General features: G+C 32.5%; 2 protein-coding genes and 1 non-coding gene across 6 annotated transcripts; 2 read left to right on the forward strand and 1 right to left on the reverse strand.

The window, feature by feature from the left end:
• Positions 1–1,638: 1,638 nt before the first annotated feature.
• LOC104239070 (replication protein A 70 kDa DNA-binding subunit A-like) lies at positions 1,639–16,168 on the reverse strand. Of its 3 annotated transcripts, none has more exons than XM_070165398.1 (14): positions 16,037–16,168; positions 15,398–15,440; positions 14,541–14,601; positions 9,085–9,585; positions 8,862–8,949; positions 6,199–6,329; positions 6,001–6,070; positions 5,789–5,915; positions 5,531–5,691; positions 5,317–5,440; positions 4,918–5,226; positions 4,684–4,829; positions 3,119–3,179; positions 1,639–1,830 (listed from the first exon to the last, which is right to left on the reverse strand). In XM_070165398.1, the coding sequence occupies exons 5-8, from the start codon at positions 8,870–8,872 to the stop codon at positions 5,828–5,830; spliced, it is 300 nt and encodes a 99-aa protein (XP_070021499.1). In that variant the 5' UTR covers positions 8,873–8,949; positions 9,085–9,585; positions 14,541–14,601; positions 15,398–15,440; positions 16,037–16,168; the 3' UTR covers positions 1,639–1,830; positions 3,119–3,179; positions 4,684–4,829; positions 4,918–5,226; positions 5,317–5,440; positions 5,531–5,691; positions 5,789–5,827. The 3 variants fall into 3 exon arrangements, 2 of the variants coding, with proteins under 2 accessions (XP_070021499.1, XP_070021498.1); XM_070165397.1 differs by having other exon boundaries at positions 5,998–6,070; XR_011404465.1 differs by lacking the exon at positions 6,001–6,070.
• A 707-nt stretch (positions 16,169–16,875) lies between these two features.
• Positions 16,876–20,638, forward strand: LOC104239051 (histone deacetylase HDT1-like). 2 transcript variants are annotated; one of them, XM_009793585.2, is made up of 10 exons: positions 16,876–17,031; positions 18,061–18,131; positions 18,235–18,452; positions 18,571–18,596; positions 18,675–18,713; positions 18,794–18,951; positions 19,632–19,682; positions 19,773–19,863; positions 20,139–20,265; positions 20,336–20,638. In XM_009793585.2, exons 1-10 carry the CDS (start codon positions 17,019–17,021, stop codon positions 20,397–20,399), a joined length of 858 nt encoding a protein of 285 aa, XP_009791887.1. In that variant the 5' UTR covers positions 16,876–17,018; the 3' UTR covers positions 20,400–20,638. The 2 variants fall into 2 exon arrangements, with proteins under 2 accessions (XP_009791887.1, XP_009791895.1); XM_009793593.2 differs by having other exon boundaries at positions 18,836–18,951.
• A 1,426-nt stretch (positions 20,639–22,064) lies between these two features.
• Positions 22,065–22,147, forward strand: TRNAL-UAA (transfer RNA leucine (anticodon UAA)). Its single transcript has one exon. It is a non-coding gene; the product is annotated as a tRNA-Leu (tRNA).
• Positions 22,148–23,891: the final 1,744 nt, after the last annotated feature.

The following is a 23,891-nucleotide window of genomic DNA, read 5'->3' on the forward strand; positions in this document are numbered from 1 at the left end:
TAGAGGCCCAGTTTGATGCCACGTGTCATATGATGTGGCACGCCAAGTCAAACAAAAGAGTCAATAAGATCATGCCACATGTTAGAATGACAAGGCATACCAAGTCAAATTAAAGGGCCAATGAGATCGCGTCACGTGTGCAAGTGACATGTTCTAGCCAATCAAATGCGGTCATGTCACACTTCAATTTGATTGGTCAGAAATAGTTTGTTCTTATCATAACCCTTCTCTCTCACAACTATAAATATGGGTCTTCATAACTCAGAAAAGACACCAGAAGATATAACAAAAAGCAAGAGAGAGCTCGTGGATCAAACGCCGCAAATTTCTCTACAAGTTTCAGGCTTCAAGCAACCAAGTTCAAGTTCAAGAAATCAAGTTCAAGTTCAAGAACGAAGAACAAATCAAGTATTCAAGCTCAAGAACTAAGTTAAATCAAATACGAGGCGTTCAAGATCAAGGCTACTTGTTCGTGATAAAATTCGTGGCAACAATCAAAGCGTTCGCGACGGATAAATCAAATTCAAATTCAAGATCAAGTTCAAAGGCCCTTGAATTTATACTAGAAAAGTAGAATCATAGAGATTGTACATTCGAATTATTTGAAATCAAATACTACGATTATTGCGATATTTTTCGATCTTGATTTTATTTTCTCGACGTAATTTGTTGTCTACAATGTCATTATTATAGTAGGAACTCAGTTTTTTTCTTTAATTTTTATTTAATAAAAATTAATTACACATAGTTTTTTATAAAATTTATATTCATTAATACGAGATACATACGCAATGCGCGTACTATAAGACTAGTTTACTTTAATATAGTAGAGTAGGTAGTCTAGAGTATTTATAACAATAGTATTGGTACGCGATCTCACTTTCTGTTGGTAGTAGGTTTTTATGACTAACCGTTGTTTTGTTTCATTGTTGGTCACTTTACTATCTTGTTGTTATTTATTCTGCTTTTATATGACTTTTGCAATTGTCCCTTCTTGTCTATATTTTCATTAATGTAACAACTTCTCTATCCTCACAAGGTAGGAGTAAATTATGTGTACACACTACCCTCTCAGACCCCACAGTATGGAATAATACTGGTATGTTGTTGTTGTTACCTACATAATTCAAATAGAAAAATGTTAATAAAAAATTTAGGTAATTGAAAGTCTTAAATATTAAAAAATTAAAAAATATTTTAATTTATATTACATTATTAGATCTTTTTGGAATAAAACTTGTTCAACAAACGACTTTGTGGAATCACACAATTATAATCTTTATAATTTGTTTATTTTATTTGTCATTCACCTAATCATACATTATGCTTATAGAAAATAATATATAATATCAAATACATTATTTATATATTCTATATGTATTTATTAATTCATAATTACTGTTATTATTTTTAGTAAAAAAAGAAATAACATTTACTCTTGTATCACATATATACAGATACTATTTTAAGAGCTATTTCAATCCTAATTTTATTATTATTGATATTTAATATTTTGAAGTCAATAAATTACAAAATTATTTAAATTAATAATTGGATGTTTTCTAATGCTACTAGGATGGTGTAGCCCGTGCCAGCACGGGCCCAACGTTATTTAACTCAAAATTTAATGATGCAAGTATGGAATCTAGTAGACAATATTTTATGTTAAGTGGTACACACTTAATTTACATATATGCGTTCACAAGAGCATTACATTAAGGGATGCCTAAAGTGCCACAACAGTTACAACATGTATGATACAACTATTTACATATGCGGTCTTTGGTCTTTTTTCTGATCCTTTTCCTGTTAGTTCTTCACCAAAAATATCTGCAAACAAATAAACATGTTATAAATTAAAAGGTTACAACGAAGATTACATGCTTGTAATTTCAGGTAAGCAACATAAAAAAGTACTTATTTAATAGTAGCAACATATATAAAACAGAAAATAATTGAAACAGAAAAGCAGTCACGATAAACTTTGTAGCTTAAACATTTAAATTTATGTCAAGAAAGATCAATTTAAATCATTGGTGATTTAAGTGTGGCCATAAAAGCAAAAGAAAACAGAACATCAAAACGAATCTGACATGTTGAAGTGTTTTTGAATCGACGAAAGCCAAAAAAAAGAGTTAAAGACAACAAATGTAATGCTCTGTAAACAACATCAGTAATGTAATTCGGTTAAGCTTGCTTTAACAAAACCAAGTAGGCTAGGTAAAGGTTAGCACATAGCCAAGCATATTATATCTTTGATTCCATTATTTATGTTCTGATGTGAAATATGGACTAAGAAGGCCTCTTTGCATATAGCCAAGGTTGTTCGTTTTTGCCCCTACAGACTTGGAGGAACTAAGAAAGCCTTTTTGCACAAAATTTGTCAGTTGGAATTAAGTACGTTCTACAAGATCGTAACTGCAACGAAATAAAAATTAAGCTCAAGCATGGAAAAGATCTTATTAGAACACACATTCTCAATTCCAATATTAGATTTATTTGTGAAAATCATATTCAAATAACAATTCATGGCACAACTTGTATAGTATTAGCTTTCAACAAAAATTCATTCCACATTCTATCAGAGTCTGTAAGAACTGCATCGAAGGACAAAAAAAAACTACTCAATTCATCAAATAGTCATTTGAATGACAGGGAAAAATTAGAGGAGAACTACAATGAAAGAAATCATAGTAACAGATAAACCATTAAAAAAATAGAGATAATTTGGATCTCCTAGATTAGCCAAAACTTAAGCATACTACTTTAATAACATCAATAGTTAAGGGTACCGTTATATGTTAACTAAGGAAAGTCGAGCAACAACAGGTAAATGAAATATACTAACTTTAAGCTTTGAATAGCCCAGTCGCCACACCAAAAACATTAGCACAGCCCTATGGGCATGCAATTTTTTTTTAATTGAAATGCATAAATCAGCAAAATCTGAACAGAGGAAGATGAAATATTATGGAAGACGGGAAAAGATAACGAACAAAGAGCAAGAAAATGGCCAATATACGTATACTCAGATGCAACGTTAAAACCACTTTGTATTAAGTATTGTGAAAAGGCTGACATATTCTCGGATAACATTTTAAAGAAAGTGAAATTGTACCTCTGAGTACCCAAGAAAGGCTGCTCCAGAAGGATTGACCAACCCAAAAACAGAGCACGAACTGAAACAGAGAAGAGAAAGAAAGATATTAAACAATATATTAAAAGAGTCATATTACTCTGTACAACGTTTCCATCAAGTTCTATTTACTCTGTCATAATAATGCTGTCCTTTTTGGTTTTTCCAAAAATAGGTACTCATATTAAAGAGGAAAGTTCCTCCCTCAACATTTAAACTGGTGCCAAATACATATTACATTATATTGTTTCAAACTTAACGTGACACCTTACCAACTAACATTTGAAACATTATGTTTAACACTTCCAAACAGATCCACCAAATTGCATAAGACAATCTATCCGAACATCTCACTCTCAATAACAACAAAATACGTATTTTTAATGGGACATATCCATGGGGACTTTAATTTAGTAGCCATATTAGTTATTACTTAGTTGTTGAAGAAATAGAAGATATCATTATTTACGGAGAAAAAGTTGAGAAAGGAAAATCATGATTTAGCACAAATGCACAACTCAGGCAGATCAACAAGTGGAGCAGCTATCCACAAGAGAGTATTCTTATGGGATGTTAGCTGGTTCATTGAAGTCGGCATAGAGGTGGATAACACTAAATATGACATTTTTCTTGCATTGTGATAACTCGACTTACCTCCCAAAGAGAGCTTTAGCGGCACATACATTACATGGTGACATAAAATGGTTATTTAAGTGATTTGTCAGTATATAAAAAATCAAGGAGAATAGATATCTCATCAGGCATTTCAAATTTTTATGAGACCAAAAAGGAAGCCAAAATTTAATCAGGAAACTTATGCAGACAAAAAATATCTCGACTCCTTTACTTGCATATTCCTCACTATTTAACTTCAAATTTTTATTCTTTGTTGTTCTTCACCCATTACTTTGTTGAGCACTAACAATTATTTTATAACTGTACATGTATATTTTGGTGAAGAACTACTAAGAAGAAAGCTAAGAAGAAGATTAGATACAGCAGAAAAAATGCATCACCATTTGTCAATGTGTAAATAGTATAAAATGTAAATAATTCTCTCATATATGATATAAAGAATATGACACACATGCATCTAATAATATGATACTGTTACGTACGTAAATAATGTATTATTTTCCAACCAGACAACATTCAAGAGTGGATATTTTGTTCCAAATAAATAATACCTTGCTATTAACATATGATGTTGTGTACCTACTTTTGAAGTCAATGCTAATAACACCTACAGTACAGTGCTATATTAGTTTATCCGCTTTTATCTCATTTTTTTTAGACTGATAACATTTATCCACTATTATTTCTACTTGTGCCATCCTTAGAAAAAGCTCGAAATCTTAACTCATAGAATTTTTATTAAGCCTTCTAGTTAAAGTTCTATAAGCAGTCGGCATACCAGAAGGACCTGATAGCTTCATAGTTGGGTCTAAAATAGCATAGAAAGGGGCGGGCTTGCAAAGTAATTTGAACTGGACCATACATTCTATAATATTGATCTTATTAGTAGATTTGTAATCAAGAATACTAACCTCGTGTCGATGCGACATATTCCGAGTAGAGGAATATCCAGAAAGCAGTCGTAAAAGTGAGCTTAACCGTATTCAAAAGCAACAACAAGTTGTGGCTTTACTTGCATCCCAAAATAGTAGCAAAAGATGTTACACTGGCAAAAATGCTAACAAACGATAGTCGTTTAAGGTGTTTGTTTTTTCTACAAAGTTGAATCTCATATTAAATTTAGAAGGAACAGAAATTACAAATACCTCTCAGCAATTTTTCGGAGGGGAAATTTTCATTTCCGCCTTACATTTGTAGGAATCGTTGCCTTTGGTTGTTATGTGTGGGTGCTCTTGCTTCTCTGGGGCATCGGGTTCAATTTTTTGTTTACTTCCTTCCACAACATCCTTGATGGTGGCCGGCATTTGTGAGACAACCGAATTACTTTTATCTATGAAAGACAAAATAACTAATTTTCCTGCCTCATTATTTCTTGTAAACAACTTTTTTATTTGAATCTTGAAGATATTGCCAGTCAGTAGCTTTTGTGCGTTCGCAAGAGGCAACAGTCCTTTCTGTAAAAATGAAATTAGTTATTTATGTTTGAGGGGGGGCTCAACTGGTAGAAAATAGTTATTTGTGGTTTTTCGAAATTGACAATGTACCTAAACATTGCATATATCATAAATCTCTTCCGAAGTGAGAAGCAATATTTTTTCTGCATACCCGTCGACAATAGTTGTTGTTGCAGAACCGCTCTGATCTGTGAGCGTCACTTCAAATTGGCACCTAGTTGTAATATAAAATGATTGGTTAATTAAAAAGATGGTGAATGTAGAATGTTAAATATAAACAGTTATGTGAAAGTTGCATGTATACGTGGGAACCAATTGGGTAGCTTGACGGCAATTAGTGCAATAGAACTTTCTCCGTGAGATAGCTCGTGTGAAGTGTTGTTTGCAGTCTGAACAAGCTAGGATACAAAATCGTTGGTTCTCATTTTGTAGTGCAACTTCAGCATGTATGTAGAATATTTGACCCTGGAAAACACAATGATGCCGCATATTAATTTTTTCTTATTAGAGAATAAAGGTAAAAATTTGTAACAATGCATATATGAATATTTAGTGCACTCACTGGATTTTGCTGTCGGATTTCTGCAATCGGTACTATCTCTTATTCGAAAGGAACAAATAAAAGAGAGCCTGTTGGACCTGTGCTCTTCATTGTGTACGTAATAAGCATTTGTTCATTTTGTTGGGCCCTTCAAGTATGTTAACATTTCAAAATTAGTTCTTGTATATGTTCAAGCACATATACGACCAATAATGTATTGATTATAATACCACGTTCTCAGCGCATTTGCTTGTGGGTATGGAGGATTGATTTCAATTCTTGTACTGAATTTGTTAGTCAATCCTACATGCATTTGAACATTCATTTCTAATTTGGTCGTCTGGTATATGAAAAACTAAAATATAATTGCTTATATACTTTACTTGTATTGAATTTGTTACTCTATCTTGCATGCATTTGAGGTGTTTTACCTGACGACGACTTTGGTCTTGCAACTTTTTTAGCAAGAATGATTGGGTATTCTATTTTAAGCAGTTCGAGTAGTTTGTTCCCATCATGATCAATAAAATCTTCCCAGAGTGTGAATTTCGTTGGTTTTTTGCTGTATAAAATAGAACAAAATTGTTAAATCACTATCTTAAATCAACATGGGAATGTCAATGCTTAAGCAGCATAAATGAGCATCAATTACAACATTTAAATATTAGACATGATTAAAAAATGAACACATATTGGTATCTTAATGTGTAGAAATTTCTATAATGCAATCAGTTTCGAAGAAAACAGATATTTCCTGAGGTCTTGACTATTGGTCCCTAACAAAAGCTTCTAAAGCAAAATAGTTTGAACTATCATATGTTGTCGAAGAGCCAATAAGTCTCAAATCTAGAATAGATGGTAGAATTGCTTTATGCTTATTAAAAGAGAAATAGATATAATTCACAACTTATTGTAGCAATGATCCAATTAGTTTCAACATAAAGATGTTTTGAATAAGTTTTGATATTGCGATGTAACCAGAGCCCAAAACACAAAGAAGGAAACTGCAAAAACCAACACGTATCATCAAAATCGCATCACCAAGAAACTCTGAAGAATTCACATATATGATAAAAAAAAACCAAAACCAAAGAGCAAATGAAAATTGTAGATATCAAGTAAAAGCTAGTGGCCAGAGTGAAGAAGAAACTTAAGGAAAAGCTGGAATGACGACATGTGTGTTTTATGTCATTTCTAAAAAGTTCGAGGGTATATTAGTCCTTTCGGGCCAATTCTTACAAATTTACTATACATGTGGCTTAGTTTTTCTATACAAAATGCTACGTGTAAGTTTTAAATGAGCCCAAGTGAGTTTTACATAGACAACATATTAGGTTTCCTCCATTTTGTTTGCACTTTCAGATTTCCATTGCTTCTTAGAGACATCTTCATCTTCCTCAAATTGCTTCTACCTGCAGGTTTGTTTTTATTCAATTTTGCTCATGTTTTTTGCTATGCATCTGATAAATGTTTAGTGTCTTTTTCAAAATGCATGAGAGCAATCTAGTCATCTAGCATCACTTTTGTTGTATCATACATATACGTGGCTTTATTTGCCTACCCATGAGTCTACCTGTAATTGTTATATGACTCGAGGTGTACATCTCTTCTCTTTAATATCTTAATTCCCTTTTACAAGAATATTTAATAGAGATGTTCGTAACATTGATATGCTACTTTCTTATATTAGATCTTTCAGCATTGGTAATATTTGCACATTTGAAATACAATAGTTTATAAGCATGTTTGTGATATCCAAACTTTTAGTACTTAGGAATCCACAATTGCATGAATACTTTGAATAGAATTTCTATAAGCTACTTATTAGCTTTTCTTCAAAGACATTCAAATGTTTAACTCTAATTTCTTTTAATTAAAAGCTAGTATATATAAGATTCATCAATTTTATACAATTTGTGTAAGAACTGCTATATCTTAAATTCCTAATAAGAGGGAGATTATATTGGCTATAATTTGAGATAGGTTATCTATTTGTTCAGAAACATATAAAATTAGAGGAGACAAAGTCGCTCATCTTTATTCAGCTTTCTAATTACATGAATATTTTGGTCAATCTTAATCCAAAGTATTGAATGGAAAAAAGCATATTTTTGAAATATAATTTGATTTAAAAATCCAATAGCTAAACATGACATCAAAAGGATCGAATTTTTTAGTAAACCCGGATGAGTTAATAGTAGGTAAAAAAAATTAAATATAATCATAATTTTTGAGACACTACCTTTATTAAAGAACAACTACGGGTAAATTAGAAAGTTATTGTTAAAGAGAAAAATAAGCAACTACATATTTAATTATGTTATATTTCTACATCTGAAGGCAGTATATTTTTCTCTGAATAACTCTTAGCAACAATCTAATTCTTTGACGCATATAACATTAAATAATTTTTAAGTTAGCTTTTAATAGTTTCTTTCTAATTAGTGATTTTTCCATAACTAAAATTTCTTTGTTTGGATCATTACTTCTAATTTTATTGAAGAACAAATAAAGATTTTTAAAATGTTAAAGGCCAATGATATGGTTTTTAGACTCTTTGATTGGTGCGTACTTTTAGCCACCAAATATTGTCACTCTATGCAGCTATCCCAACAATTGTGGATATATAAATCAAAATAAATTGAAAGTTTGAAGTTAATTTTGGAAAAGCATAAATTACTTGCAAAAAAGATGAGCCAAATTAAAATTTACAAAATCAAAAGCGCAATATGATATCAATCCTAATTTTACTTAGATTCTTATAGCAAGAGAAACAACAAGATAAGAACTTTGCATTGTTGAGAATATATTTAAAGATATAATCAAATATTATTAGTAGTAAAAAGCTTAAACCATAATAATTCCAGGAATACGTAGTAGATCTAAGTATGCTTTGAAAGATTATAATTGCAGCAAAGCGAAAATTGAATTGAAGCATGAAAAGCAGCCTTTAAAAGGGTACAATCTCAACTTGAATTTCGGTTTTAGTTATTGCGGGCTATTGTTAGACAATATACGAAAAGTGACACATTACATCATACTTGAATCAGCAGTTGCTAGTTGGATCCAATAAAACAGGTTTATGTATACTTACTAATCATCCATGATGATAAAATCTTGAATTCTCCGTCCATTTGAAGCATAGGTTGAAGGGCTTGCCTTGAGCACGATGGCAAGCACATCTTGCATTTAAAAAGAACGATGAATAAGCTAATAGACAATAAAAATTGATATAGACAATAATCATAATAATAACAATACTAATAAATGTGAATTTTAGGCAAACAAACAACATAAATAGATAAATCTTCAATTACCGAATTCAGATCCTTCGGGTTGATATTCAAAGTTGCCAAATGGTGTAAGATTTAGGCGCGTTGGCGGAGGTAGTGGCTCTTCTGGAGGATTAACAGTTTCTATTGGCTCAACAATGTACACCTATCAATTGTCCGTGTAAATTTGTTAAGTGGATTTCCGTACATATAGTTTGATTCTTTGACTTGTGCAACTGACACCAAGTAAGTATGGAAAGGGCGAAACAGATCTGCAAAATGCATTATCTCCGCATTGAATATAACGCATTCCACTTGATTTACCTGTAACAAAATAAGGCACAATTAGGATAATATTAACTTAATTACTATTGGCAAACTTATGAATCCTTTAAAAATTATCTCTTCATCTTGCAAAACCATCAGCTGATATTTTTTCGTTTTCTCTCTGTTGTCTCTAGGTCTGCCTTTATCAACTACTTGTATCTTGCATGTCCATTCTTCCGTTTCTGGAGTAATCGCATTGATGTTGAATCTTTCTGCCATCTAGACATAATCGACAATCATAACGCATCACAATTATAATAATGAGCAAACGTAAGATTGTTAGAATGATTATAATACAAAATCAAAGAATGCAAAAAGTAAATAAGTTGTACATCACACTTACTATTAGGAATGATGGTCTAAGTTATGGAAAAAGCTTTTTCAATAATTTCATCATAAACTACATTATATGTGGAGTGATCATCATCATCGTCAGCTATAACCGGTCTAATTAACATCTTGACACAGTTAGAACCTTTAGCTCTTGATAAAGCAACGTACAATTGACCATGAGAAAATACAGGTTCTCGCAAATAAATGCCAACAAAATCTAATGTTTGGCCTTGAGCTTTATTTATAGTCATGGCGAAACATAACCGTATCGGAAATTTTGTTCTTTTAAATTGAAGGGGTAGTTTTTCATCTTCTGATGTTAATAGTGGTATTCGCGGAATGAATACATGTGTATTTTTAAAATCACCACTGGATATTGTAGCACTAATAACATGAGATTTGAAGTCATTACATATTAATCGTGTCCCATTGCACAAACCTTCGCAGGGATTCAAATTTCTTAATAATATAATTGGACAATTTTTTTTTTAGACACAATTTATAAGGAGGTAAACCAGGAGGATTTAAAGCGTGCAAAAAGTCGTCATATTCACTTTGATCTTTTGGATCAATTGTTTCATCGGTAGCTAAATAGACTTTTTCATCAGCTGTAAATTGAGCAATTAGCATATCATTTATTTCATCAACGAAGTCGTTCTTTGTAGTTAGAATTGCGCGAGAAGTAATAAAAGAAATATTTGAATGAGTTAAATATAAATCAGGATAAGTAACTTTAAATAGATGATTCAAGGAATTTTTTTCAGTGGTGAAAGGTATGATCAGAGGACGGGGAATTTCTATTTTGTTCTTATCATTTTTGTTTTCTTTTCCATTACCAATTCTCATCAAATATTCACAAAAAGTTGTGTCTGTTTTCGCACGCATATTTTCGGACAGTTGTAATTTTTCAAGTTGATGCCAAATTTCAGAACATAATAAGCTTTCACGAACAAAATCTTTCCTTTGTCCACCACGGACAACGGGAAGAGTTTGTCTAAAATCGTCACTGAATACAACAACCTTTCCGCCGAACAACATAGTTGTTTCCATTAAATCTCTAAGGAGCAAATCTAGTGCTTCAACCATTTCTTTTTTTGCCATTGAAATTTCGTCCCATACTATTAGTTTTTCATCTCGAATCAACGATGCCAGTGAACTTTGTTTGCTAATATTGCAACTAAAATTTCCATCAGCATCAATAGGTATTTTAAATCGGAAATGAGCAGTTAGGCCTCCAGGAAGAAGTGGAGCAGCAACACCTGAACTCGCAGTCGCTAATGCTATAAATCCTCTATGTCGTACTGTAGCTAACAAGGCACGATATAAAAAGCTTTTTCCAGTTCCACCCGGACCATCAATGAAGAATGCTCCGAGTTTATTTGAGAATATTCTATCAAGGATTACATTGTAAGCTCTTTTTTGTTCAATGTTTAGTTTATATGGCAATAGTAAATCTTGTTCAGTAACGATAATATTCCTTTCAAAATGTACATCTTTAGCTTCTTTGGCTGTTGCAGATGGTTGAATTTTGCCCTGAGTTAGTTCAAATTCGTTGATATCACGACCCATTGAATGAAGAATATCATTAATATGATTTAATACTTTGTGACGAATTTCTCGCATATGCATGTTTGGGTATTTTTTGAAATCTTCAGACATCGGGATTTCAAATTTTTCCCACAACTCTCTTGGATTAGCGGGATTGCAATATACTAATAGTACATCAAATAAGTGTCTCAAACTGTGTGGCATTTGGTAACTTACTGCTTCCGACATGCATTCTATTAAATTATTATCGTAAAGTAATAATCCTCTTTTTTCCGCAGCTTCTCTAAACGTGCCACAAGTTATTCCATTTACAGTTCGCAAAATTTTATACGATTTTGGCCCTCTTACGTTCATTAAGAGCAATCTAAGATAGTATCTTTCTCCTTCGGTTGGATGACATGTCACAACTCTACCAATAGCATATCCTTGTTGGCGACGCGACCACATCTTGTATGTTGTGGACCATACAAAATATTCTGGAAATTCCCGATATAATAAATTCAAAGTTATAGCATTTTCGTTTTCGTTATTCATTCTAAAAAATTCAGTTAACATTGTTTTTTTAATCATAGGATTATTTACAATTCTACTAATATTGTCTGTATTTTTGAAGGAAACAATTTGTTGTCCATCAAGATGCAGTTGAAGATGGTATACATTTGGAATCATTTCACTGATAGGAAAAGTAAATATGCGCCACACAGCCTCAGGTGGTGACACCCACCTAGCAGGTTGATATTCCTTTATTTCATCTACTTCTATATTCGTCTCATTAGGATGTATATGAAATGCAATTTTATCATGTCCTTTGCAAATATACTTGTAAATGTACTTAACAACTTTAATATCAGAGCAAATCTCCAAATTTATATGACAATTAAATTTACTAAGTAAGAATGGATTGTAAGAAACAACCCATGAATTATCAAAAAGTTGTCCTCTAATTTCCACAGATTTTCCTGTATTTCGTCTTCTATAAATAGGGTATGAATTTTTTCCTTTAGTTGTCTGTTCAGCAAACTCTTTTGGAAATTTAAATTTACAATGACCGTTTTTTTTCTTCATACAGGGGCTTGTTGGATTTAATTGACCACAAGGACCATGTAGCATGTGTTGTGTAACAAGCTTAAATAAATCAGAATTTCTTTTAGGATCCTGTAATTCAGCGCAAACAAATTTATCATATGCCTCAGGGGTCAGTAGTTTGTATTTTTCATCGAGTATAATAAGAAAATGAGCATGTGGAAGTCCCCGTTTTTGGAATTCGCCCGTGTACATAAATGCTGCAACTTTACCAAATATTTATCTTTTTAGTATATCCCTTTTAAGCTCTTCTAGTTTTGCTCGAAATATTCGGCTAACTAAATCGGGTCTATTCTGAGCTTCATCTGTCGACAACAAGTTTTCTTAAATTTCAGGCCACGAATGGTTACATGTTATAGTTAGAAATATATCGGGTATTCCAAAACGTTGTACTAATGCAGTAGCATCCATATACCGGCGACGCATATCTCTTGGCCCTCCTGTGAAGCTAAGTGGAAGTATTTTGTTTTTACCTACCTGTGAGCCTTCTCTCTCACCGCGTCGCAAAAGATCTAAAAGTCCCGCTAACACATCCATCCTGAATAAATCTTGATTGAAAAAAGCGAAATCTAATCTTTGAGTTTCAACTTTTATCCATTCGTCTACAGCATATTGTTGAAATAATCGTCCTGAATGTAAGATTATATTTTCATCATCTCTAATTTGGAGCTGATAACAATAATATTCACGACAAGAAACTGTTTCTCTTTTTCGTTTGCCTTTTTGCATCACTTCAGCTTCCATGTCAAGAAATCCATCAATTGAAGTCATATTTGTTAGACATGGCAATTGTTCATATTCACAATACGGATGTGTTCTGGAAGGGGTAGGTGAAGGCTTAACTTTTTGAATACCACAATGCCAACCATTTTGACCGTAAGGGAACAGTAATGGATATTGCAATAGGTCGTAACATCCGTAATAATAATTTACCAGCTGACTTCTATCACTTTTTGTATATATTCGGATATGTGGTGTAGGAATGCAATTATTGGTATCTTGTTCTACCCATATTCCTGCCACTTCTGACGTAGTTGGTAGATTGTATATTCGTTGATCTAAACCAGCATCACACTTAAGCGCAATGTAGAAATCTGATAATTGTGGTATATTTATTAAGGATTTCAAAAACGTAGTATAAGGATTGGTTTTTAATATTTCCATTAATTTTTTCACAGTATCCTCGTTCAATTTATTGGAACATGCCATTCGATTGCTCACCTCATTTTCATTATCATAGAAATATAATTGTAGATTTTTTCCTTTTTCATTACTTGGTATCAGGTCATTCATGAAATGATACATTTGTCCTTGAACTCGAAATGTATAAATACCTTTATTCCTTTTCGCCAACGCTTTGTCATAACTTACTCCCAGGGATGTGAACGCAAATATATTATTGTATGTTCTTATGTAGGTTCGAAAATGCTTTGATTCTTCAGTATTTCCTAGACACAGAGTTTTTAACTCTTGTGGTACTTGATGTGAAATCAGCTTAATAGTGCCTTTGCGACAACAGAATGCGGGTGGTTCGTATTCAAATTTTTTGGCTTCGCAAAATTTGCATTTGGGAACAGTTTTTAACATAACATAATCAATTGATGGTTGAATTGTTATTGACTCTTCAGTATATTGTTCATGATTTGTATTAGATGTAGATCCTGGGATGCAACAATAACAAGTATAAGTATATAGTTTTGATAGTTATAAATGCATATACATATTTATACTTGTGTGTACCATCAAGAAGTCATAGTCTAGCTCTCTAACATGCTTCATATATTGAATATCCCACAAAAGGAAGATATTGCTCGCTTGAAATATTAGCACTCATAGAGGATGATGCGATAACAGAGCTATTAATTAGCGAGCAAGCAGGAAGTTGCCGACCACTTGTTTCGTCCTTACTTGCTCGCGCTCGTGCTCGCACTAGGAGAGCCTCATTTTTATCGCCTTGCATCATCTTGTATAATTCGCGTCGCCTAGCCTTCTTGTCAGCATATATTTTTTCACAACTTTCATTTTATGATTTTTACTCGACATATTCACGCATCTATTTCCTAAAGGAGAAATGTCAAGTGCATACTTGCATTACTGAATATGTTTTCAACATTGTCTAATATTTATATATGTTTATTATAATTTTTTAAAAGAACTCAAGCAAAAACTTACAATACTTAAAATAAATCACGAGATATTAGAAAATTTACCTTTCGGTTCAAGTGCCACTGAATAACAGAGGTAGAAAACAACCACAGCGAATCGCTAGAACTGCAATAATAAAGAAGATAAATTGAGAATCTGCATGCCTCTCAAATACATAGGGATAGTTTGTATTTTCAAGCATAACATAAAGCACATCCTAAACATCGGCATGAGCAACTTGCAACAATGCCCAACTTAGTAGCCAACCTCTGTCACTCCAGCCTTACGAGAAGACTTATATTGCTATTTATATATCCTACTAAAACAAATAAACGCCAACCAACTATGAAAATATATATGTACAAGTGAATATATGAAATTAATAAAATTACTCGAATATGACTGATTGCGGCATTTTGTTGGTATTTTCATCATACACCAGGATGTACACTTGCTCGATTCACTGCAGATTTCTCACTATGGGAGAAATTAACAGATAGTAATCCATATTTGCATTTACCCCCTTTAAAAGGGCTATCGAGTTCAAATTTTTTCTTCTCTCTTATTCTCTTATTGATCATTTTCTTTCCAGTCTCATATATTAGACGTGCGGTATAAGAGCATCCTTTTTATCAGCATCACTCTATATAATTCATGTTGCCTAGTCGTTTTACCGGTAGTATTTTTCAAACGTTTGATCCTTTTTATACTTACTTGAGAACAATGAAGTCCATTTTATTCATTGAAAAATAAGGCTTCAAAAATACTAAATTAAAATTAAATCTAGATATATAGTAATATAAGTTGTGCGTTATTGACATACATTACAAACAAAAAATAACTCTAATAAACAGATAATATATATAAATAAATAATCTACTAAGAAGTTAAGGAAAAAAACCAATAGAAGTGCAGTGCTTACAGGATGATGCAGAGGAGACGGCTACCACAACCCATAGTAAAAACTGAAACAAAGAACATGAAATAAAGATAAATTAACAACAACATCAGTAATAAAAAAAAGTTGGAGAAAGGCCCAAAATAACATAAATGGATAAAACAAAGAAAGCAACAAAGAGAGAAGGAAAAATCATCCGCCAAATCACACGTACCTAAAACAGAAAGAGGAAAATTGCAAAAACCAACACATATCTTCGAAATCCCATCACCAAGAAACTTAGCAAAACTTACAGGTAAAACAAACCCCAGAATCAAAGAGAAAAGGGAGATATGTAAAAAGAAAAAGAAGCGAATTTTCAGAGAGATGAGGAAACTAAGTAGAAATTAGAAACATTAGCAATGGTCGAGCAAAATAGTTTTAGATCAAAATCAAATTTTAACTTCTAAAAGGGATTATTACTGGGTTCTATTTGCTTTCTCGGTGGGAAAAAAAACAGACTTTTACCAATTATCAAAACCCCCAATATTCCCCCAATTTCATCCATGAAAGCCCTAACTTTGAAATTTCCCGTTGTTGTCTGAGTTGAAACAAATTGGAACAAAAAAGGAGAAACAACACATAGAAAATAACAAAATTGATATTAAAGACTAAGAAATTTACCTGAAAGTTCAAGAGATTTGAGAAGAAAACTGGACAACTCACAGGCCAACAAATGCCAAAACCAAAAAGAATTGAATCAGACTCAAAATAAGAACAAAAATCCGTCATTGACATACACGAGATTTTTCACATGTTTCCTTTCAATTTTTCTTTTTATGTTTTTTTAATGATTTTTCTCTTTTATATGGAGTTAAAGGCAAACAACTTTATTAAGAAAACAAACACTTAAAAAGTGGATGAAACATCCTAATTTGGATTGAAAAGTGCAGAAATTCTGGAATTAAAAAATTAAACTTCTAAATATTAGGAAAATAATTAAATAAGTACTCCTAAATATTATAGAAATAATTAAATGAATACTCCTACATATTAGGAAAATAATTAAATGATTATTCCTAAATATTAGGAAAATAATCTAATGACTATTTCGTCTAATGTGAACTATATTTTAAAAGGGTAAAAAAGACGAACAACATTTCGCTAAGGGCTTTCGTGCTTTTAATATAGTATAGATAGATATAGATATAGATAGATATAGAGATAGATAAATCCACGACCATATATGAAATTTGTATTGTCAAGTCAAAAAAGCAATAAACGATGAGTGTGTTTGATATGACACATGTTGTTTACTTGATGGATAAAAAATAAGTTAAAAATTAATGATGTTATTAACAAACCGTATGATATGTTGATTCAAATTTTGAATAAAAAATTAATAATAATGTCGTAATATTAATTAGATCAATCAATATAAGTTAGAACTTATACGAGTGTATAAAAAAATAATTTTCACATTTTCCTGCTTTAAATAGAAAATGGAATAAGGAAATGATTTTGTCATACCAAACACTAATCATTGCCCAATTCGAGTCTCCCGCTTATAAACCTATACACTTCCCAACCCTAACACTTCCATTTCTCTCTCACTCTCTCTAAAACCCTAGAGTTTTGTCTATATTCCTCTTTTCTCGAATCAGCAATGGAATTCTGGGGTACAGCACTCTCTCAATCTATTTGCCTTTTTCTTTGTCTATCGTTTCGTTATTTTTAATAATCTGTATTCCTCGATGACTGTTCGTTATATTTAGTTTTGTACTTTGTGTTAGATGTTATTGATTTGATTATACGTTTCACCACAGTCTCTTTATCTGTTACTTCCGTCTTTCCATTGTTTCTTATGCTTTTGATGTTGATAAAGTTAATTTATTGCGCATTTTTTGGATTATTTACTGTTTTGTGATAGCTTCTCGGGCTGTGTAATTTTTTTTAATGGTTATATATTTTGCATGCTCAACATTGTAGAGACTGATAATAAGCAGCTTGAAAATGCTTATGTTATAGTGCAAGGCTGCCTTTATAAAGAGTGGACTCTGCTTTGGCATCTAAAGGGTGGGCCCTTCCCTTGTAAAACATTTTTTTTTTGTATACAGCTAGAAAACAATTTTTTTGTATATATGTAAACTTTTGAATTGCCTTGATATAAGGGAATATAGTTCAAAAAGTGAATTTTTTAAAATCCCCTTGTTGCAATTCATGGCTCTGCGACTGTACATTATGATCCTGAAATATGGTGTGTTTATGTTGCAAATTGGGCAGAAATTCTGTCATCAATTTGTCCTTTGGGTTCATTTCCCATACTGACTATATAAGAGGGTGTTAGAAGGTATTTGATTTAGCTCTTTCAGAATCAGGAACTTTCTTGGAACCTTAAGTGTTTGATGCAAAAGAGCCTCTACTCTTCATCTTTATATTGGATTTCCTTCCATTGTTTACTTAGATGACAATGTGTCTTGATATTTATTATATAGCTCAAAAACCAGTACATCAGAAGCTCTATTGGATTTCTAATTCAATTTGAATGTATTTTTCTGCCTCTACTCTTGTGTAATAACTATATTGTCAGACATTTTTCTTTCTTGTTCTTTGTGTTATACTGCTGATACTTCATCAATAATGTGTTTCTTTCCCGCGTTGTATTGGAATTGTGCAAATGCAGCTTTTCTAAACTTACTTACATTTAGGTGCTGAGGTGAAAAGTGGACAACCTTTAACTGTTCAACCTGGAGATGATATGGTTTTGCATCTTTCACAGGTATTTTAAGTTGTCACGAATTTGATAGGAAAATTCATTTGATATAGCTTGTACCTTGTAGGCATCTCATTTTTGTATTCTGTCAATATATTCCTCTTTGTAGGCATCTCTTGGTGAAGCAAAAAAGGATAAAGGATCGGAACCTGTATGCTTGTCTGTGAATGTTGATGGAAAGAAACTTGTTCTTGGAACACTCAACTTAGATAAGCTGCCTCAACAACAATTTGACCTGGTTTTTGATAGAGACTTTGAACTATCACACAACTGGAAAAATGGTAGTGTCTACTTCTTCGGATACAAGGCAGCTAACCCATACGAGCAATATCCTTTTCATCGTCTGTTAACTACTCTATCTTTTTATAATTTCCTTTCTTTCCATTAAAAGAAGGTATAGTTGTCAAAATCTTTTTGTTTCCTTGACTATATTTCTGTGTGGCACGGAGGAAGATGAAGAAGATGAAGATGGTAAGTTAACATCTTTGTTTAACCTTATTTAATCTTCAATGGATTAGGTCATGACTTAATTGTTATTTTATTGTTCAGAGTCTGATGAGGAAATACCCCTTACTCTTGCCAACATTGGTAAGGACAATGTTTTGTTGAGCTATTTCTTGGATGTACCATGCATTTTAGTTCTGAAGTATTGCCTACACGCCAAACAGGAAAGGCTGAAGCTAAGGCTAGTGCAAACGATTCTACTTCAGGTAAGCAGAAGGTGAAGATTGCAGAACCTAGTAAAGATGCAAAGGCGGATGATGAAGATGATAGCAGTGATGAAGATGATACGTCTGAGGATGAAGAAGATTCTGAGATGGGGGAGGTATGATTTTCTAATACATGTTGTAATGCATGTTATCATCCAAGGTTCTTCGACTCTAGGGTAAGCACAAAAAAAAATGGTTTGTACTTGTTTGAGCTTGTCGAACAATTTCCAGTCAGTTGAAATAGGTTATTCAACCTCTGGTATTTGAGTGATCTTTCAAGATCTAATTTTTAAGATTTTGAGATTGGTCAGCTTTATATAGTTGCATTGGATTTGATTTCCCAAAGAATATTATTTGTGTTTGGTCTTCAGAAAACAATAACCGATTTAGTTACTTTGTTTGCTGCTAAACATATTTTCGAGTAGTATAACAACCAATATTTGGTTTAAGGAACAAAGGGCCGAAATGCGATTGTCAGATTTAGGCCATTGTTTTTGCCAATAAAACAGCTATCAAAATGATTATCAGATTGTTTTTGTATGTTATGGTGCATGTTGAAAAGGCAGAACGCTGCATCTGTTTTGAGCTTAGATCATCCTCTGGTCTATGCGAATAATCTGAATTGTTGCTTCAGCAGTCTGAAGCATTAACCACAATGCAAAAGAAATTTTCTTCTGCATACTATAGCTTCCATATTTTTGAACTCCTGCTAATTAAATGTGGCTTCATTGATATCACTTCTAGTGATCTATGCTTTCTTTCCATTAGCATTTTTAATGGACTATCCTCTGTTCAGGATGAAGATGATAGTGATGAAGATAAGTCTGATGAGGAGACACCAAAGAAGGTAGCTCGTAGTTATTGGTCTTTTCTTTTTTCCTGAATTTCTTGAGCAGGAAGGTGGGTTAACAGTACCTGGGTCAATCTTCTTTTTTAGGCTGAGCCTAGCAAAAAGCGACCTGCAGATTCAGCAACAAAAACTCCTGCACCCGATAAAAAGGCAAAATTTGCAACACCTCAAAAGGCTGGTTAGTTTTTGTCTTTGGTTAATGCTTACCTTAATGTCAATCTTTGATATGGATTGGCTATGTTGGACTGTCTGCTGCTGTCCTTTTGACTTGCATGAGAAAATTGGACCAGTAACTGGAATAACCTTTGATTCTGTTGGAATGAGAATATGATTCTAACATTTAAAAAAAAAGATATTAGTAAATGTGCAAGTGGCTTATTTTTTGCATCTTTACTCAAGTTAATATGGGATTAAGTTATCTTGTTCCTGAATATTTTCTTTTGGGTGGTTTAGATGGTAAGAAAGGTGCTGTCCATGTGGCAACGCCTCACCCCTCAAAACAGGCCGGTAAGACTCCTGGAAACAAGTCAAACCAGACTCCAAAATCTGGCGGAGCTCTTGCCTGCAAGACATGCAACAGGTAACTTCAATGCTGTTTTATTTATTTTAGGAGCATTAGGTTATCTGGATTCATATATTTCTCCTTGCAGGACTTTTGGTTCTGAAACTGCTCTAGAATCTCACTCAAAAGCTAAGCACAGTGCCGGGAAGTAAATTGGCGGAGAATCGTTTGCCTGGAGATGTTAGTTTTGTTTTATCAACGTTGGAGGGAATGATAATCAGAAGAGTGTGTTAGTATTTAGTATATCTTTGTTGATTTACCCTATGTAAAGCAAGAGTTAGGACCAATTTTGCTGCATACTGGTACTAGTGAAGGTTTATTTTGATGTTGACAGTTATGTTGGTTGAGATTCGATTCAAATTAATGGTCGTTACCTATTGGTATTTTGCTATGTGCTTCGCATTTTTGCTGCTTGACGAGTTCCCGCATTTGCAGAGCATGTGATTTTCTGTTTCTTTATTTGATATTTCCAGATCCCATATTCTCTTTAAGGATGTGGTTTCTGTCTGACCACGTTCTTGGGGAATAAAAGTGCTTATTTATATAAAAAATTGCTTATTTTGGAGAGTTAAAGGTCTTTGGTCATTTTTTTTATAGGAAAAACTGATTGAATTGTAGACTTAATTTTTTTGGCTGTGGGGAGAAAGAAAAATTGGAGTTCTTGGAAACAAATTTTATTTGGACAAAAAGTACTTTACAAAATTAACAATATATATTGATTGGAAATGTTATAATATACGTATATTGTTTTGAATTTGTGATACTCCAAAATGGAAAGCTTAAATTAGAAATGTATTTCTTTGGAACAAACTGCTACAACAATGGAGACCGTACAGATAGAGAGGCATTTCTTTGGAACAAACTAAAATAGAAAAAAATGTAGTATAAAATGGTAAGTAGCAAATATGAAATTGGTGAACTGACCTGAACTGACCTGCATTTTCCTTCAATGTGTCCTAATGGAAAAGAAACCAAACGGCAGTAGTCAGTACTGAGAGAAATTGATACAGAAGAAGCAATTTATTTTGAAAAGTATTTTTGGTGAGAAGTAATTTGTATTTGACTAATTAATTTGAAAAATACTTTTGAGCAGTCATTAGTGTTTGACCAAACTTTTAAAAAAAATACTTCTAAGTATATTTTTCTCAAAAGTACTTTTAGGAAGAAACTAATTTTTTCCTTTTCTCAAAAATTAACTCCGCTTCTACTCAAACATACTTTGTTCATTCTAAGAATTTGGCCAAAATATCTTAACTTTAATTGAAAAACACTTTCGGCACAACAAAAAAACGCCTTTATCCAAAAAAAAAAAAAAACTTGGCCAAACAAGACTATCAGTTGATATTCCAATAATACCGCTGGTATACGTGTCAGCAATTCATAAAATAATCAGATCAATAAAGCCAAATATGCGTTTGAATAACCCGTGAGAATACAGGAAACCATTTAGAAAAATATCAGTAATGTGCATCAAAACAAGTGCAAATAAAATTTCAGAGAATAAGGTAAAACACTAATAAGGCAATAAACCAACCCAAAAAATAAGAAATGAAAAGCGAGTTATTGAAATAGTTTAGTTCGAAGTTTTATCTCTCTTCTTTTCCTCATTTAAAAAAAAAAAACTTTTAAAATTACTCAACAAGTCAATCTCCAAATTGGTAGTTATAGTTAAATGAACATCTAAAAGAGTAGTTCTCTGTTAGTAAGACAAACCTCCAAACGAAACAAACATATACACACAGGAAGATTTCAAAATATAAATAAAAAATTAACTGATAAACATTAAAATAATTTTAGCAACAAAACAAAGAAGAAGAGCTGGTTTGCCCGAGAGGTTAAGGGGGAAGACTTAAGATCTTCTGCACATAAGTGCGCATGGGTTCGAACCCCATAGCCAGCATATATGTATTTTTAAAAATAAAACCAATCTTCCTTTTGTCTAAAACTTTATGTAGTTCTCAAAAATATTTTCCTTTTTATTCCTTTTCTAATATTTGAACTCACGCTTGGTAGCTTAGCTTTTTCTATTTTTATTTTTTCATTATCTTCAGATATAACTTAACATAAGGTACTTTCATATCAACTAAATTTTTTGAAGAATTAATCCAAATAACCGTCCACTCAACTGCTTAAACCGAAAATAGGCAGTGGAGGTATAATATAAGCATAATTCATGCATTATATATGTATAATTATGTATAATCAATGTATAAACTATGTATATCGCTAGAAAAAACAAACAATAACTATTTTCATTATTTTCAGATATATCCAAGGCTGTGTCCAACACTTCACACAAGGATTCTACTTTCATATCAACAATAAAGTTTTGAAGAATTAACCCAAATAGCCACCACCCAGCCGCTTAAACTGAAAATAAGCAGTGAATGTATAATATAAACATAATCTATATATTATATGTGTATAATCAATGTATAGAAATACTAGACATGACAGTTAAAAATAAATGTACGAAGCTATGGTTTTGCTTCAAAATAAATTTGAACTATTCGAGATATAGTGAATTATTTTTGACATTTAGTGGTAAGAAGATTGATATTACTAGGCGATAGAATTTCAAAAAATTAAATATAAATTATCCTTGAATATTTTTTAAAATATTACATGTGTCTTTGTGAATGGTAAAAATGCACGAAAAATGGCTAAACCACTACACATTCAGACGAAAACATACATAATAAGTTCAAAAAAACTTATTAAAGTCTGGTTTTAACTCTTTACTATATCTTTTTCAAGTCGGCCTTAGTAAACATATAAAATAATATGAAACATATAGACTATTATACAACATGTAGCTTTTCTCAAACACAAAATTTGACGAACAAATATAAATCGATGAGAGCTTGTGCAACAATTCAAAGATTTTCAAAGACAATGACGACGATATGTGAAAAGTGCATCCAAGACTTGGCACATATATTTATTTTGAGGACAATTATACAAAGAGATTTAGAAAAATAGTTGTTGGCCTCACGGATATTCATCGATATGACTGTCGTTATATAAACTCGAAGGACGGGGTGCTATATGGTGAGGATGTCGATATACGTCTATACAATTTCACTTACAATGTAATGTTGAGGATAATTCTATGTGAGCTTAGTTTTCAACACACTTAACGTCTTGAATAAATCTGCTATTGAGAGCCATGAGATACCATGAATTAAGTAATTGTAGGGACATTGAGATCGATGAAGTCATGGAGGTAATGCGTAAGATGAGAAGGGGCAGAGCTACCGGGCCAGACGAAATTCCGGTTGAACTGTGGAGGTGTGTGGGTAGAGCAGGCTTGGAATGACTTACTGCATTGTTTAGTGTTATATTCAAGACTAATAGGATGCCTGAAGAGTGGAGGTGGAGTACAATGGTCCCGTTGTATAAGAACAAAGGTGATGTCCAGAGCTGTAACAACTATAGGGGCATCAAATTACTAAGTCATACCATGAAAGTTTGGGAGAGAGTGGTAGAAATGAGAGTGCGAAGGACGGTGTCTATTTCAGACAACCAGTTCGGGTTCATGCCGGGGCGATCTACCACAGAAGCTATCCACCTTATTAGGAGGATGGTGGAACAGTACAGGGATAGGAAGAAGGATCTCCACATGGTGTTTATTGATCTGGAGA

The sequence above is a fragment of the Nicotiana sylvestris genome, chromosome 12 (genome assembly GCF_000393655.2).
Source record: "Nicotiana sylvestris chromosome 12, ASM39365v2, whole genome shotgun sequence".
Lineage (NCBI taxonomy): Eukaryota > Viridiplantae > Streptophyta > Magnoliopsida > Solanales > Solanaceae > Nicotiana > Nicotiana sylvestris.